The sequence below is a fragment of the Phocoena sinus genome, chromosome 6 (assembly GCF_008692025.1).
Source record: "Phocoena sinus isolate mPhoSin1 chromosome 6, mPhoSin1.pri, whole genome shotgun sequence".
Taxonomy (NCBI): domain Eukaryota; kingdom Metazoa; phylum Chordata; class Mammalia; order Artiodactyla; family Phocoenidae; genus Phocoena; species Phocoena sinus.
Window position 1 is genome coordinate 93,461,827 of NC_045768.1, and position 18,976 is coordinate 93,480,802.

At 42.2% G+C, this 18,976-nt stretch overlaps 1 protein-coding gene across 1 annotated transcript in view; it reads right to left on the reverse strand.

Annotated features, from left to right (window-relative positions):
* SHC3 (SHC adaptor protein 3) overlaps positions 1–18,976 on the reverse strand; it is a 142,446-nt gene that overhangs the window by 80,667 nt on the left and 42,803 nt on the right. Inside the window, exon 2 of the mRNA XM_032635428.1 lies at positions 18,254–18,324. Within this exon, the coding sequence (XP_032491319.1) occupies positions 18,254–18,324 (71 nt within the window). The remainder of the gene's footprint in view (positions 1–18,253; positions 18,325–18,976) is intronic.

An 18,976-nucleotide genomic window follows, 5' to 3' on the forward strand; every position in this document is an offset into this window, starting at 1 on the left:
GGTGAGGACAGGCTGGGCCTCTGATGGTCACAGGCAGCAGGGAGCATTTGCTGGTACTTCAGATAATCCTCGAAGGGTCTGAAAACCAGAACCCCAGGATCTGCCGCCAGCTGCCCTCCCCAGGAAGAGGGGTTCTGGGTTCTGGATAGAGTGGAGGTGGACAAGGGGTCCAGCTGGTCCTGCTAAACTCAGGGCCTGAGGAGGTGAGGATTGTTTTGTTAAAATAGAAGAGAGCATAACAAGGAGTGACCAGGGCCTCACAAGAGGGTGGAAAAAACTGCATGATGCAGCTGGGAGCCAGTCGCCCCAGCCCTGCAAGGGGAGACTTCTGGCACAGGTGCTCCCATCCCAGGTGACAGGCAGAGTTACAAGTTCCACCAAAGGGGGCGCTGCAGAGACCCTGGGTCCTGAGGCGGATGCCGCAGAGACCCTGGGCCCTGAGGCGGATGCCGCACAGCCAGGATACCAGCCAGGCCAGGTACCAGCAGGCAGGAGGAAGAGAAGGAGTTCATTCTTTTAAAAGAACACCAGCCACAAGCCATGTCCCCCAGAGGAGGCAGAATCAGACTCACCATTGAACAATATGTCTCTCTCTCTGATATTTTAGGTATTAAAGTACATTAAACTAAATTACAGATTAGCTAATTGAATTTACTTTCCAGTGCTTAAAGGCTTTACTTCAAAAGGAGTTACAAGTTGCTAATCTGGAAATTATCCAACAAGTCTTCATTTTTCCAGGTTATAAGTAGAAAATTAAAATATGGAGAGAAAGGACACTATCCCACAATATTATATTCCAACAAAGGAAGCCAGGTCTTCTAAAACAAGTGCCTTCCATTTTGTTCAGCAGATGTAGCTGCACTAATTTTCATAGAAAAGGCCCAGGGGGCCAAAAGGAAGGAGGAATTTAATATCATTTTTTCCACTCAGAGTTTGTCATATTAATCACATCTTCTGAGCTGCCACTATTAGCAATTTGCTTTTTCTGATGCTTCATTTTTAGTCATTTCCCTAGATTCATGAAACTTTAAGATTTAAAAAAACTTTGATTGAGCACCTACTATGTGCTGGCCCAGGGCCTAGGTCTCTTCTAGGGATAGCCTGTTGCCTTTGTGGGCCATAAGAATACCTCCCTGAGAGCTCATCAAGGAAATTCAAACCCAACTTTCAAGATAACTTGGCTCAGTCCCCACTGCATTCAGACATTTTAGACTTTATTCTTTTTAAATAATAAACAATAAATACTGAAAGCTTTTAATGATGAGAAATGTTTATGATTCTAAAGGAGGAAAGATGAACATAAACTTTTATATACAGTCTGAACACTATTATATGAACAATGTATATGAAAAATACCCCATCTTAACTCATCAAAGTTGACATCATCAATATGGAGACAAAGTGACACCATGTACCTTCTAATGTCATGCACTGAGAAGGACACAACAATTTCTATTGTTTACTGCCAGAAATACATAACTTGAAATGAATCATGGGAAAGCAACAGGAAAATTAAAAGTGACGGAAATTCTACAAAATAACTGACATGTACTCTTAATAAATGTCAATGTCAAGAAAGACAAAGAAAAGCTGGGGAACTGTTCCAGATGAAAGGACTCCAAAGAGACACAACAACTAAATGCCATGTGCGAGCCTGGATGGAATCCTAGACTGGACAAAAACAGCTATGGAGGACATTACCAGGAGAACTGATGAAATGTGGAGATGGGCTGTAGATTCGATAATAGTGTTCTATCAGTGTTATAGTTCCAGATTTGATCATTGTGCTCTGGATATGTAAGAAAATGCCATTGTCCTTAGGAAAGACACTGTTACATAGCTAAGGTCTAAGAAGCACAATATCTCCAACTTATTCTGAAATGGTTCAGAAAAGAAAAATAGAGATTTTCAGGAATCCTTTGTCCTATTCTTACACCTTTTCTGTTAGTTTAAAATCACATAAAATGTTTTAAAATGCATAGAAAACATGAAGGAAATGCTACATTTAGTCAAATTGAAGATGCAACTGACTACAATATGGATCATATTTTATGTCCCAGAAATAAAGAAAAAATGCATATTGTATGTCCCACAGCTAAAGAAAAAACTATGACACAATACTTCATCACTTAAAACTTTTCTTTTATACTTTGAGAGAACTTTTTTAGACTTGTTAATGCATAGATTTATATTTTTCTATCTATCTATCTGTATCTCTCTCTCTCTCTCTCTATATATATATATATCACTCTTCTGTATATGTAAAAAGAAATAGGTAAGTGAAATAAATAGACTAAAATATTCCTCCAATCTCTTTGCATTGTGGTTTCAACACTTCTGAATCACATTCTGATTCAGTTGTTGGCATCTATGCATTTCTATGTAAAATCATCCTCTGAGCCATCAAGAATGTAGGTGAGACAGCAGTTTTTAAAAGAACACTCCATGACTATTTCGGTATTTTCTTCGAAGCCACTGAAGGCTATTATGCAAGAGTTAACCCTTGGCCTTTCCAAAAGGGCTTGGGGGAAGGATTTTGACCAACTCTGAAGACTCATGTTCCCTTAAATGATTGGTGGACTGACCATTGAGGATCAAAGTTGTCTACCTGAGCTGACATGAACAGCAATCAGATTGTCAGGTGCTCAGCAATAACAGCAAACATACAACTGTAGTCCACTGGGCAGGAATAGGTTAAGATACAACTGAATATATATGCATCCAGATTTCAGAGATGTTAAAATGTGAAAAGAGTGCATCTGAAAGTTGGAATGTGGTGCTGGGTTTGTGGGTAGGAGGTTACACTCCTTCTATACAGTCCAATTTTGTACCAATATGCACACATTAATTTCTTGGTGTCATTTTTATACCCAGAAAAAAAAAGAATACATCTTGATCCACAGAATAGAGTTATTTCATGAAAATTTTATGCCTGATTGTTGTCTGTGCATTCCCTATGTTTCCCAAGGCACAAAATTCTCCACCTTCCAGTTCAGGTCTAAGAAGCTTCTCTGATGTAAAATGCATTAACTGACCCAATGATTATTAATCAAAGTCTGTGAAGTGTAAGGAAAATTCCGTCTCTGATGATGCTATCAAAAGTCTTAAAAGTTCAGAGGGTTCTTTTCCCTAGGGAATAGAAGGAAGCACAATGAATTGATTCTAAGAGGCACATTTTTTTCATATCTTAACATTTCTGAAACCTCTGTGGGCCAGGCAGCCATCATTATGTAGTTACCATTTCCTGCATATACACATCACAATTTGCAGAATGAGTATCATTACTTTGAAAAACAATTTCAGAGACAATAATGGAAAGACATGTTTCTTGAGATATTTTATATAAGGTGAAATTCACTCTTTTAGATGTTCAGTTCTATGAGTTTTGAAAGGTATGTACAGTCATGTAACCACCACAAAATCAAAAGATAGAATATTTCCATTATCCCTGAAAGGTTTCCCCGTGCCGTTTCTGTGGTCAATCCTCTCCCCCCCGACCTCCAGACCTTGGCCACTGGTGATCTGATCTCCGCCTCTAGCTTTACCTTTTCCAGAATGTCATATAAATGGAATCATATAGCATGCAGCCTTTTGTGTCTGGCTTCTTTCACTCAGCACAGTGCTTTTGAGATTTATCTATATTCTTGCATGTATAAAGATTTTGCTGAACAGACCATTAGTAAGATAGAATCACTAATCAAAAACTTCCTAACACAGAAAACCCCAGGACCAGATGGCTTCACTAGTGAATTCTACTAAAGTATAGGCCAATATCCCTGATGAACATAGATGCAAAAATCCTCAATAAAATATTAGCAAACTAAATTCAACAACCATTAAAGCATACCCCATGATCCAGTGGGATTTATTCCAGAGATGTAAGGATGGTTCAACATCTGCAAATCAATAAATGTGATACACCACATTAACAAAAGGAATGGTAAAAATTATAATGATCATATCAGTAGATGCAGAAAAAGCATTTGACAAAATTCAATATCCAATCATGATTACAACTCTCAAGAAACTGTGTATAGAGGGAACATACCTCAACATAATAAAGGACATATGTAACAAACCCACAGCCAACATCATACTCAATGGTGAAAGTCTGAAAGCTGCTCCAAGATCAGGAAAAAGACAAGGATGCTCATTCTTACCACTTGTATACCACATAGTACTGGAAGTTCTAACCGGAGCAATTAGGCAAGAAAAATATATGAAAGGCATCCAAACTGGAAAGGAAGAAGTAAAACCGTCTCTATTTGCAAATGACATATTATGTATAGAAAACCCTAAAGACTCCACAAAAAAAAACTGTTAGAACTAATAAACAAATTCAGTAAAGTTGTAGGAAACAAAATCAATACACAAAAATCATTTGTATTTCTATACACTAACAATGAACTACCAGAAAGAAATTAAGAAAACAGTCCCATTTAAAATTGCATCAAAAGAATAAAACACTTATGAATAAATTTAACCAAGAAGGTGAAAGATCTGTACACTGAAAACTGTAAGACACTGATGAAAGAAATTGAAGAAGGTACAAATAAATGGAAAGATATTCCATGCTCATGGATTGACAGAATTAATACTGTTAAAATATCCATACCATATACAGCAATATAAGATTCAGTGCACTCCCTATCAAATTTCCAATAGCATTTCTCACAGAAATGGGCATGACATAGCCAAAAAATAAAAATAAATAAATATATTTTTTTAAAAAACAAAACAAACCTTTCACAGAGAAAACTCTAGGGGCACATGGTTCCATTGGTGAATTCTACCAAACATTTAAAGAAGAAATAACACCAATTTTTCACAGTCTCTTCCAGAAAATAAGAGGGAACAATTCCCAGTTCATTTTTTGAGGCCAACATTGCCCTGATACCAAAATCAGACAAAGGCATTATAAAACAAAAACAAAATAACTTGTGGACTTACATACAAAACCCTGACAACATAGTAGCAAACTGAGTCTAGCAATATATCAAAAAGATAATAATACATCGTATACTGGAGGGGTTATCCATGGCTTGAGAGGTTGGTTCAACATTTAAAAAAATCAATCAATGTAATTACTCATATCAGCAGACTAAGAAAGAAAAACTATATGAAAATCTCAATAGATGCAGAAAAGCCTTTGATAAAATTCAACACACATTCATGATAAAAACTCTCAGCACACTACCAATAGAAGGAAACTTCCTTAATCTGGTAACAAGACATCCACAAGAACCCTATAGCCCATATTACAGTTAATGGTGAAAAACTAAATACTTTCCCTCTAATATCAGGAACAAGGCAGGAATGTCTACTTTCACAACTCATTTAACATTGTACTAGAGATCTTAGTCTGTGCAGTAAGACAAGAAAAAAAGAAAAGTAAAAGCCATACAAATTAGATAGGAAGAAATAAAACTGCCTTTATTTGTAGATGACATAATCATCTATATAGAAACTCCTGAAGACTCTACATAAAAGCTACTAGAACTAATAAGTGAGTTTAGCAAACTGTGGGAAGGTTTTTTTGTTGTTTGGTTTTGTTTTTTAATTAATTAATTTATTTTTATTTTTTGGCCACGTCACATGGCATGTGAGATTTTAGTTCCTCGACCAGGGATCAAACCCATGCCACTTGCACTGGAAGTGCAGAGTCTTAACCACTGGCCTACCAGGGAAGTTCCCTGTTTGTTGTTTTTACCATGAATTTAATTTCTTTAATAGATACAGACCTATTATGTTTATCTATTTTTTCTTTAAGCCACTTTGGTAGTTGTAACTTTAAGGGAATTTGTCTATTTTTTTTTTTTTTTTTTTTTTTTTGCGATACGTGGGCCTCTCACTGTTGTGGCCTCTCCCGTTGCGGAGCACAGGCTCGGGACGTGCAGGCTCAGCAGCCATGGCTCACGGGCCAGCCGCTCCGCGGCATGTGGGATCCTCCCAGACCGGGGCACGAACCCGTGTCCCCTGCATCGGCAGGCGGACTCTCAATCACTGCGCCACCAGGGAAGCCCTGTCTATTTTATCTAAGTTATTCAATTTGTTGATATAAAATTGTTGATAATATTCCCTTCTTATTCTAGCAGTGTCTGTAGTATCTGTAGTAATGTGTCCTTGCTGTTACCTGTAATCTGAATTTTCTCTCTCTTTCCTTGACCAGTCTAAGTAGTAGTTACTTGTAATCTGAATTTTCTCTCTCTTTCCTTGGCCGGTCTAAGTAGTAGTTTATCAATTTTAGTGCTTTGTAAAAAACACTTTTCAGGTTCAAATATCTTTTCTATTCTTTTTCTGATTCCAATTTTATTGATTTCTAATGCTCTTGAAATAGCCTAAAGGACAATAAAGCCTAGAAAAAAAACATAGATAGCAAGATTCTAAGTCAAAAAAAAAGAAGATTCACTATATTCAGACTCTGAAATAGAAGAAATTTTTAGGAATATCTTTTTCATATTACTTATATTTTCCTTCTAACAAACGTAGAAGTATTATAATGATATAAATCTGTGTCTGCAAAATTCCAAAATAGCTTTTTCAATTTATGTAAATTGAAAACGTGAAAGCATTGTGACGTGAAATGCTTTCACGTGAAAGCATTGTGTCATATTTTAATAGGCAGTGCTTTCTTTTTTATTTTTTAGTGGTTATAAAAAATGAAGTGTTTTGTATAGGAGATGGTATTTTAGAGTAGATGAAATATAGCCTGTGTCTTTAAAAGTCTAATACAATGTGCAAGAACGTAAAAGCCTGTAGAGCAATTCAGACAAAGTGGTCTTATAGCTCAAGGCAAAAGCAAATACTTCTTGCGGCTGTATCTTTGCCCTTGAGGTGTGACAGTGGACCTGGAGAATGGGGCAGTGTGTAGGTCAGTGTGGTTGTGCAAAGGAAGCATAATGGGGAGTTATAAGAAATATATTTGGAAAGTTATGCTGGGGCAAGTCAAATAGAACATTGAATAACATTAAAATGTTTTTCATTGTATTCTGCAGGTAGTGGATAAAACAATGAAACTTAACAGGAAGTAAGATGTTTCAGGCACATTCAGGATTAGCAAGTAGAAAGAGAATTGAAGGAGAGAGAGAGACTAGAAGAAAGGAGAGAAATTATTCAGGAGGCTTCCAAGGGAGAATCAACAGCATTGGTAATTGAACAGGGAGGAGAGATGATATAAGACTGACTCCCTGGTTTCTACTTCGGGAGAATGCGTGGGTTGTAGTTATGACAAGCATTCAAGGAGATGTGAGCTGGACCTAACTATGGTAATAGAGGTGAGAATGGAGGGATGTAAACAGAACAGAGAGGCAGAGATAGGTTGCTTAGGACTTGGCGACTGACCGAGCATCTCCAAGAAGACACAGGTCCAGTCAGCTGCTAAAAATACAGGGATGGACTTAAGAGAAGATCCAGAGGTACAGATACAGATTTGTGGCTTATATACCTAGAAGTGGTATTTAAAGCAATGAGATTACCAACGAGAGGATATAATAAAAATGAAAATATCAGTATTAGTTAACATGCCTTGAGCCCTTCCATGTACTAGACAGCATGTTAAGTGCTTTTCAGATATTAACACAATTTCTTCTCAACTCAATGAAGAAGGTACCATTATGATTCCCATTTTAAAGATGGGGAAAGTGAGACACAGAGAACTTAAGTTATTTGCACAAGATCACACAGCTAGAATGTTGTTCAGCCTAGTAGAAGCCCGGATAATCTGACTCCAAAACCTGCAACACTAGCTACCCTCAGCAAGGGCAAAGGGTTCCTTATGGAATGATATATTTGGGGTAAGTGAACTCAGAGAAAGAGTCAGAAAAGGAGCAATCAGAGGGGTACATTCTGACACAAATGTGCTTCTGGTATGAGGATTATAAATATACACCATACCAGATGGTCCTTAAGGAGAGTATGGAATGAATGCCACATATTCATCTTATGGATTCTATTTAAACCATTCTAAGCCACCAAGCCATGTATGCTCTCCATTTTTAAAATTTTTGGACGAGTGGGATCACTTGAAAAAATAATAAATGGACCTATTTTCAAACTGTGGCTTCATAGATGGTAGTTGCAAATGGTTCAGAAGTTAAAAATAGAACTCTGGAACATTGCTTCTCAAAGTGTGGTACCTGATCTGGCAGCATCAGCACCCCCTGAAAACTTGACAGAAATGGAAATTCTCAGCTCCCACCCTAGTCCTACTGATGAAAAACTCTGGGGGTGGGGCCCAGCCATCTGTTGTAACAAGGTCTCCAGGTGATTTTGATTTATGTCCAAGTTTGAGAACCACTGCTCTAGAAAATGAGATGATATGTGTATGTGTGTTAAATCTTTGGGGACCCTGTCCCAGGTCGGAACATATCTGTGTGGCCCCTCTATGTCCAGCCTGCTGGATTCTTCAAGAAATCCATAGTACAGTGGAGCCCAGGTTAGGTGAGAATTCCTTTCCATGTGGTATAATATGGTAGAGAAGAGACAAAGATCTTCTGTTCTTATTGCCATCATCCAGAGATATTAGCAGGCCACCTTGGGGATCACCCAAGGCCTCGCCCCAACCCAGTGCAACAGAATCTCCATGGCAGGGCATCATGGTAATTGACAAGTTTCCTGTTTCCTCTGCCTTCACGTAAAGAGCGACATGTCTTTACCAACCAAAGGTTTCACCAGGAGACACAGCCAGCTGCTAAAGAAGTAAAAAAATAACCAAACAAACAAACAAACAAATCTTGAGGTATTGCACATGAGGCTCTGCAAAGTTCTCGACCTGCTCAGCTTAAACTCTTAGACACTGTATCTAACCCCTTTCTCTGTATTTCAATGACAACATTTCAATGAACTTATCCTAGCCACTTGCCCTTCCTAGCCACACATCCTGTGAGATCCTGGCTCATCTGTACAGTCAACTGGAGGTCCAAGCCCATGCCAAGCCCTGAGCTGCCGGTCCATGCATACCCAGTTGACCTTGACACACCCAGCCAGCAGACTGTCAGTAGAAAGATATCTCCACCCAGGTTCATAGGAACAGGTCCCATGGTTGGAAGTTTTCATGCCCCTGGGCACTATGCCCTCAGTGGGAGAGAGAGCTACATAACTTGCCCCTGATCTCCATAACCAGCTTGCCAGGAAATTATGATGATGGGGTCATCCTGATAAAGTGTTAACCAGTGTTTGAAATGAAAGGAGAAACAAGGAAGTAGAATAATGTCTGTATTTTCTAGTTTGGGAAAAAGATAAGAATCAGACTGGTTTATTCCAATGGTCAAGGCGAGAAAAGGAATACGACTCGCCCAGAACCTCTGGGAGAGAAAGATGGCACCTTGTCCTTTCCACCCAGCCCCCTCCACCTTACCCAGACCACCCCGTCTCACCCCACTCCTATGCAACCTTTCCCATTTCGCAGCCCCTCACCCAGCCCACCCTTCCTCATCTCATCTATCCTCTCACCCCCCAGTCACCGGCTTCCCACTTCCCCTCTCCCCGTTCTAACCCACCCTACTCACTTTGAGCTAGTTAAGGTGGCAAGGCCCTCATCCTTTCTACAAACTTTTCATATGAAAAGTTTTTAAGGACACATTTATTATATTTCTTTCCATTATTTAGTGAAATTCAATGAAGTGCTGCTGAAGCACAGGACAAACATTCCCAGGATGAATAAAGCAAGTAGAATAGGAGTAGCACAGCCTTTGCAGAGCCCACTCTGCCCCCCAACTGACCATTTTCCTTATGTATATTTGCCCCATTCATCCCAACTGGACTGCAAGTGCCTCATTTTCTTTGTGCCCTGCTCAAGACCATCATGTCACTGTGGTCAGGAAAGGAGTTTTATAATTAACATCGAATTTCCTTCTTCCAAGTGTGCTCCCCGGCCCAGTGTGTCTGGTGTTTGCCAGCACTTGTGGCTTCCTGAAGGATGCAACCCTCTTGATCAAGCAGCAACAGGAGACTCTTGATTCTAGATTCCGACTTGCTCTGGTTCCAATCTCGAGTTTGCCACTTCCTGGCTCTGTGATCTTAGACAGTTTTTCTAAACTTTCTGATCCTCAGCTTACTCATCTCCAAAATGCACACAACCCGCCTCCCAGAGATCCTGAGAGAAGACCCCACACGCTCTCACCACTATCCGAAATTATTATGCCAAACGACATGAAATGGCTGACATTTGATGACTTTCAACTACAAAAGCGATAAGTTCATGGGGTTCAGCTTAACACCCTTCTTTTGTATATGTCTGTGTGCTTATTTTCTCTCTCTGCTGTAGAAGGTTTGCTTTTATTTAGTGCTCTGTTCCTAATATCTAAACAGTGACTAGACATGGTACGTGATCAATAAAAATTTGTTGAATGAATGAATAACATGCTTAGAGCAATACAGTAAGTATTCAATACTAGTGCTATTATTATTAGCAGCAGCAGCAATTGGCAAAGCAGGAAGATAGAATGAAATACTAGACAATATTGGCTCAAGTGAAAATTAATGTCACATTACCAAATATTTTATCCTTTTCAGTAACTTCAGTTTGTTGCATCAAACCAAAGTTTCTTTTCAGCTAGAAAACCTACCCTGAATTGAATTGATTGATATTGATAATTAGAGTAATATCAGTCTGCAGTTGATATTATCATATACAGAAATTTGGAAAGAGTGAACGGCAAAATTAAATCCATGGTAAAAACCGTATCCAGATTTGCTGAATACCTACTATGTGCCAGGTGCAGCCCCATGTAGGTCTCATTTCTAAGACTCTCAACAAGCCTGCTTATGTGGGTTCCATCCCTGTTCCATGGGCGAGAAACCAATGCTGAGAGGTAATGAGAAGCTGGAATGCACCTCTCTGGTGAGAGGTAATTCTGGGCCAGTATGCAAGGTTCCCTTTACTCACCTGCTAGGTGAGGAACCCCAACCATGTAAATACAGCTCTGCTATGTGGGTCAGCAGACTGCTGTCCAAAGATCAGGCTGGGACAGCTGCTCAGAGAGGAGGTCCCAAGAGAAAAATCCAATTCAGAGAGACAGGCCCAGGAGCTGAGTGATTGGAGCCGCAAGCCTTCAGCCAGAGCTGTCATCTCGCAGCCCCCAGCCTACTCTAGGTTCCAGGGACGTCTGCATAAGCATGGCCACACTGCCTCCAGGGCCAGGGTCTGGCCTCTGCTGCTCTGATGGAGGCTTTGCCAGCACCCTCAGCCCACTCCCGCCCTCTGCTCCCTACCACACCCTCCCTAGTATGCTCCCCACACCAAGTCTCAGGGTCTGCTCAGAGAACAGATTAAGGCACATACATGTACGTGTGGGTCTAGTCAAGGGAATGGCCTTGAGACCTTTCCTGTACATAGCCTGTGCCAGGTGTTTCCAGAAGTAATGTCTCATTTAATCCTCACAAAGCGGGTGAATGCCTCAACATGTATTAGCATGAAGAGACAGAACATGAAATTGAGGCCTATCGGAAAGCAGACACCCGTGTCCCTTTGCCTCAGGGCCCAGATGTCCTAAGGTAGCCGGGCTCAGGGCAGGACCTCAGATGGGTGCAGACGGTTCCCTGTGTTCCTTCGCGGCATCCGACTCAGGCCCCACCCTTTGGCAGGCATTAGAATTACTGCACAGAGGCAGACAGGCAGAACCCCTTGTGGGGCCCAAGTGCAAGCAACTGCCTCAGTTTTATGCTTCCTTCTGGTCTGCCATGTGTTCGGGGGAGAAATTCACCAGGGGTTAAATGCTCCCTTCCCCAGGAAGTCCTTCCAGACTTGTCCAGGCCCCAGGGACCTTCTTCCATGTTTCTGAGGTACTTTTCCCATGCTTCCTGCTGCCTGTCCCACTGCCTTGTGACTCTGGGCCTCTTTCCCCGGTCGTGGTTTCTTGGGCACCTGTGATCCATGTACCCCTGTCTAGCACATTCTCACATGCAAATGATGACGAAGGAGGCACAGGGGCACAAAACTATTCTGGTTGGTGTTAAGCCCTGAGTAACGATGTAGAAGTAAAGCGGAAGGACTCAGCCTGCTTCATCCAAAGCCCGGATGCGTTTGCACGCAGGCAAGCTGGTGTTTTCAAAAAAAATTCTAAACTGAGAAAACACTAACTCCCCCCCTTGCCAGGCCTCGTCCCCCTGGGGGTGGAAGGCTTCGAGAGACTCAGTCTGAAAAACGTGTTCAGAAAAAGTAAATTTAGAATGAGCCAGTAAGGCTAAAATCACAAGTTAACCAACCTGCACTAGTCGAGTACAGAGGGACAGGTGTGCAGGCTGTTCACACCTGCCGCTCTCCTTTCTAATTCTGAGAGTCAGCCAGCCTCAGGGAAGACTTTTACAGATTTGCTCCTTTTCCTGGCATGTTAAACTTAAATCAACATTACAGGTGTTTATTTTGTAGTGAAAAAGGAATTCTCCAACATTATAACCGAGGAGTCTAATTGGAGAGATCAAATCCGTGGAGCACCAAGGCACCTAAGCAAAGGTCAGCCTTGTTTTCCATGTCACCTGCCAGGTGTCAAGCACACATCTTAACATCACTGATACGATGGGTTTACAAAAAAGGGACCTTCCAAATTCTTCCTCTCAGCCTGCAAAGTGAGAAAGCTACAGAGCCAAAGTCCTGCCGGTTTGGTGCAGCACGTAGAGTCCATGTCACAGTCCAAGAGGGAACGATCACCCCAAACCTGAAAAGAAGATGTTCAGAGCCCCCCCCCCCGCCACCCTTCCTGGGTGTTTCCATCTTTCTACTGTTCAGGGTAGTGCAACCAGACCCCGTGTCATTCCCTGGATTGTGTGCAGTTTTCCCAGAGGCAGAGGTGTCCAACGCCTTACCTGCCCTTCGTCCTCTGCATCCATCTTCTGCCCCCGCAGCTCCTCACAGGTGAATGCTGCCCTGAGGTGGGAAAGCCTCCACAAACAACACAAATATCTTGTTAGTAAATATGGCCTTTTCCCAAACCACACCCTGTGCGCTGCTCTGATCCCCATGAACTGGTGATGAAATGGCCACACGACACAAATGTTTGAAGCGAGATGGTGAAGGGCTGCAGTGGATACGGTGTGGGGGGAGGGGGCCAGGGCACCTGGCCCGCAGCCTGGTTGGCCCCTCTCTTGCAGGAAGTCCAACGAGGGCGCACGGTGCCGGGGTGCCTTCAAGTACACGAGGGGAAATGCACTGCAGCTGGGCTGGATGCACATGGATGAGGATGCGCGGGGACTGGATGGAGCTGAAGGACTGCATGGTGAAAGGTTTTACCTTGGCCTTTTTCTCTTCTTTTTGAGAGCACTGAGCCAGAAGTGACTGGAGGAGTGAGTGTTACCAAGCCTGCCAGGTCGACTCGGGGAAGGGAGGGTGGACAGAGTGGAGACGCTGCACCGAGGCCGTCTGACTTGCCTTCCTTCAGGCTGAGGATGGACCCCTCCACGCACCCGACTGGCGAGAAATGCCCCTGCAAGCCAGGCCGCCATTCTCACTGTAGCAGGAGCATCCGTGATTCTGAACACCTCGTCTCTGGGCTCCCTTCTCCCCTCCACCTCCAGACAGTGTCGGCTATTTTGTTCAAACTCACGGCCCTGCAGCTATCACAGTGCCCAGCACTGTCAGACCAATTCCACGTGGTCACACATCTACCTTCTAACCAAAGTCCCCTCATGAAACATCAGACAGAGAAGATCCAGTGTCACAGAGTTCAGTCCCACTCACCAGCTCACGGCTGATTCTGTGTCCATTACACTCTGCCTCCTTGAGCTGTGGTAACATGAGAAGGTCGTGTGGCCAGGTGACTCTGAACTTCAATACATGTGCTAGCATCCACGATAAAAGTCTCCAGAGACCCCATCAATAGGTTGAATAAGAACAGAAGGAAATACTTTCCCCAAAGAAGAATGTTCTCCTTTTACAAATTTTGAGTTTGGTTTCAAACCAAAAGCAGTTTATGCATGCTCCCGGGGAATTTTTGAAAAGCCCCAATTCCAAAGCAGAACCCTCCAGTGTGTGGATGCAAAGCGGAATGCTAGGGAGTGGTCACATCCACGGGCAGTGCTGGCCAAGGTCTGGGCCAAACCAGTATCTTCAGGGCCCATTGAAAATATGACAACTTTAAAATGAGGGAAACGAAAACTGTTAACTAGATCCAACTGTTTACTCTTTACAATTTGGAAAAGCAGGTTTGTCGTGGGCCCTGGACAACATTTTATTAATAGAAGCTCACCCAGGAAGTGTAGCAAAACCACGCACACTGAGCCCACATGTCTACGTGGGCCTGAGTGGAAAGCAAACTCAGCAGTTATCGGATGAGTCCAAGCGGTGCAGGAGAACAGCTGGGGTCATTTAGAACCAAAAAACACATCAGATGTTCACACTTACTGTTGGAGAAGGACCACCTTGCTGAGTGCTCTGGGTTTAACTGCGTATATATTTATAGCCTTCCATGCCCTAAAAACGGCTTAAGGTGATTTCCCATAATAGATAAAATTTAACACGATAAATCAAATAAAGATTAGCAGATGGGATGGGGGAAAGAAAGTAAGGCCGTGTTATTCCCATGACCACAGCACATGGGAGCTTCTTGTCACCCTGCAGGGCGGCCCAACAGGCTGCTCTCCAAGTGTCAGACCGAGAGCTCGATCTCCCCGGAGTGGGCCCCATCTGATGAGGCACATCTCACTCGGACGGGAAGTACAATAATTCAGTTCAACTCCTCCCCCAAGGCAAGGTGAGAGAAGTCGCAGGAGAGGACGTCTCAAGGAGACGCAGGTTGTGGTTCCCATGGGCAGAGTGGCCAGTCGCCGGAGCAGTGGCTGTCAGCATTGTATCACAGTCACCTCGTGTGGAGACCCAGTGGCTTAACTCAGATGAAAGCCGAGGTCTCTGACTGACCTCTGACTGGGGACCTGGGTCCTCCCTGCTTGGGACCCCCACCTTCCCCAGGGTGACACCAAGCTGAGACCCTCCCCCAAGGCCCTCAGGGGCTGCACAGCTCGGTGTGAAATCTACACAGGAAGAACAGTCCCTTGTGGGTTTCAAGGACTGTGACCGTGCTCCTGGTGGGGGGGCAGGGAGCACAGGGCAGTTGCCACAAGCTCTAGAGTGGCCCACCTTCAGCAGCGGGATTCCTGTATGGCCTTAACAGTGCCTTGTCATAAGGGAGTAGGGAGTCTTCCCGGACAGAGGACACATTGAGGGGAAGGAGCTCAAGAGATTCGCCCTCTGTGAGGCCATGCCGGGTGTGTGACCAGGGGCACGTTGGGAAGCTAGTTCTTCCACAGGAGATATTTCTTCTTCTGGTGTGCATCTGTCCCCTGGGCAGACTTTCACAAATACCGAATCTCTCAACTCCTCCATATACCCTACCAGCAGGCTGACCCGGGGAAGCAGTGGCTGTCGAGGCCATGATCTATATGCCCTCAAATGCCCCCATGCTTGCCAGCACTCACTTCTTTGGACACTGGGGTCTTGTGTCCCAGTACGTGTTGAATACAAGCTCAGGCAACAGGACGGAGCAAACACTTAACCAAGGCTGCCCTTTTGCCAGGGCCTGTCCTGTGGGCATCAAATATAGAAATCGTTCTATTTCCCACAACAACCATTGGGGTAGAAATTAGCAGAGCTGGGCTCCACATACAGGCCATCTCCTCCACACGGCGGGCACTGATTACTGTGAACGAGTCACCAAGAGCCTCTGCCCAGAGCACTAGGAGGGCAAGGCCATTAACAGTCACCAACAATGGCAGCTCCCGGATAGTTTGTAAAGTGACCTATTAGTAAGAGATCAGTAATCCAATGCTGTTGTGATTGCAAGCACCACAATCAATCTGACCCCGACTCAGGAACAGCATAAAACTAAACTGACCCCAACAAAAGGACATCTGGTTTGGCTGTCAGAACCTCTAAAAGACACACCCAAACCTTGAAATAGCGGAACAGATGAGTAGGGATTGGTTGTTTCCTTATAAAAGATATATATATATATATATATATATATATATATATATATATGTATTTTTATGAAAGGCATGGCTAAGAAGCTTTGGAATCAGGCTTTACTAGGGCCTGATATAACAATTACATTAGATTTCCCTAAAACCTTTCAAGAATGACTTTAGTATATAAAGTAAACCTCGGTGGTAGAGTTTAATCATAGGGTGTTTAACACTCAGCTACCACGTAGGCTTTAAAATATGCCACGTCTACAGGACATCATTGGGCATTCCTGTCCTGGGTGCAAAGGCTTCTTTCTGATGCTGACTTGTCAAATTGTTTCCTACAAGTGGTCTCTGGCTATTACTAAAATAAGAAACATGTCACACGATAAAAATGGGGCAAACAATAGAAAGCATCATAAAGAAAAGCAAACATAGTTTTCAAAAATCTAATAAACCCAAAAGAATGTATATATATATATGTATAACTGAATCACTTTGCTGTACAACAGAAATTGACACAACATTGTAAACCAACTATACTTCAATTAAGATAAATAAATTGATTTTTTCTTAAAAGTCTAATAAACTCAAAGCAATTATGGTATAACCAGAATGCAACATCAAGTTTTCTGAGTCAAAGAATGGCACTCCACTTGGCCCATTACATTGCTGTACCTTTGCTGAAATCTAAATGGAATGGGATTGGATATCTGTTCCACAGCTTTCTTCTACCACTACTATAGGTGGTCACAGATAGTGCTGAGACCTTCATCCAAGGGCACACTGGGCGTGCTCACTGGTCCCCACCCACCTCCACTCCTGAGGAGCCCGACTCGCTCTGTGCCCCTCACAGGCCCCTCAGTCATTTGCGTGTGCATCTTTCTCCCCCCAAACCAGGAGGTCTTGCAAAGCAGGACAGCCCAAGTTGGCCAGCATGCTGCATGTGCACAGCCACAGTAAACACTTGATAGATACATCAGAAGAATTAAAATGACATAAAATCATCTCAGAGGTTCTAATATCTATAAAGTGAATTCAGTAGAAATGGTCGACAATTCTCTTTAAAGAAAATGCACCATACACAACACTGTAAATCAAATATACTTCAACTTTTTGTAAGTTTAAAAAAAAAAACTGCCACCATCCACGAGAAGGTGACCAGTGTCACAGGTTCCAGTGTCCCCAGGCCCGTGGCCAAGCACTCTGCCCACCCCGCACGGCACGTGCAATTTTCATGGCTGGGATGAATGAATGATTGATTAAACATTCAAACTTTTCTTTTAAATGCTCTCACTTCAAAATACCATTCTTTGCCTTGGCAATTTCCATAAACCATTTTGTACAAATATGTAGAGATGGATTATTCCCTTGGTATAGATTACTACTGTCAGTGTGCTCCCAATACGTGTCTTGAGTTGCTTTAGAGAGAAGGGGAACTTCAACCCTTTGAACACGAATTTCTTCAATGAGCAAGAAGAGGTTTCATTGTTGTGCTTAAAGCATAGAATTGAGGCAATGTACACTACTGAGTAGTTAATTACTAACAATAATTGCTTTCTAAAGCTCAATCTTTACTTTTTGGCTTGCTAATCCAAAGATATCCAATAGAGAGATTTGAATGAAATAAAAATGAGGCATTTTCTGATATCACTATTTAGATTAAACAATTCCACGACTGCCAAAGCAATATAAGCTCATTGCCCTCAGAAATGTAGCTATTTCACAGACCCAGTCCTAGCTTTCCGGTTCTCTTCTTCAAGATGACTTGAAATTGGCATTTTTCTAAAGGTACACGCTCTACTAGACTATGAATTTTTTTAAAAACAATGGTCAAAAACAGAACTGACCCTCAAGAAGTTTAAAATCTAGTTGATGTTGGAGAATATATAAACCTGTTCAAAACCACTGACACCTTAAAATAATTGGTCAGCTTTCTAAATTACTATTCCCATTAAGATTTCTACTTCCAATTCTATGCATTTTATTCCCTATGTATACTGTTGGAAATTCTCTCTGACATCTTGATTTTCTTTTTAAAAAGAAATAACACAGTTCAGTAGATTTTAAAATATCTGGTCTTAGAGTTTCATTTATTAAAAAAACAAACATAAATGCTCCAGCTTAATTATAAAAAGAGCTTAGAAGTGGAGAGTGTCCTTCAGGGGGCTTGTATTAAGACACACATGTCACAAACGTGGATAAACACTAAAGAGACTTGAAACAGTGGGTCCTGACTCCCTGTCGCCAGTCACCAGCACTCAAGGGGCAGACTTCCCCTCTGGAAATTTCTAGTTGTTAACGTCAGAAAGCATTCCTTTTCAAAGTAAAATCACAGGAGTCCATTTTCAAGAGGGCTTACCTGGTAATTTGTGTCCTTGTACTGAAGTCAAGTGACCTCATTGAGCGAAGAACTTCAATGCACCCCAAGTACTGCAAGGCGAGAAAATGTAAATCATGAGCACTGAGAACTGACAAGAAGAGACAATTCCTAACTACAACAAGGCCATTTTGGGAGGCGTACACATTTCTTAGCCACATTTTAACTTTTTATTTATGGTGGCACTTTGTTCCGTTTCTATAAAAGTAATAAAAGTAATAACTCACACCCATCAGCAAATATCCTGAGTGCTGACAGTTGACACTATGCTTAACTTTTCTGAAATCCATTAGTATTTTCGCTTTCTTTAGAAATACATTTTCAAAAACTTTTGTCAAGGTATAACTAGCATGCTGTAAAATGCAGAAATTTGTTTTTTTCAAGACTTTTTTTGATGTGGACCTTTTTTAAAGTCCTTATTGAATTTGTTTTATGCTTTGGATTTTTGGCCATGAGGCATGTGGGATCTTAGCTCCCCAACCAGGGACTGAACCCGCACCCCCTGCATTGGAAGGCGAAGTCTTAACCACTGGACTGCCAGGGAAGTCCCCAGAAATCTTAAATGTTTAATTCAATGATTGTTTAAACATGTACCTGTCATGTAACCACCACCCAAACTCCAACATTCCAGCATCACATTTCTAGTGTTTTACAAAGCTTCTAGAAGTTTATAATTTTAAAGAAAGAATGAAAACACTATAATAC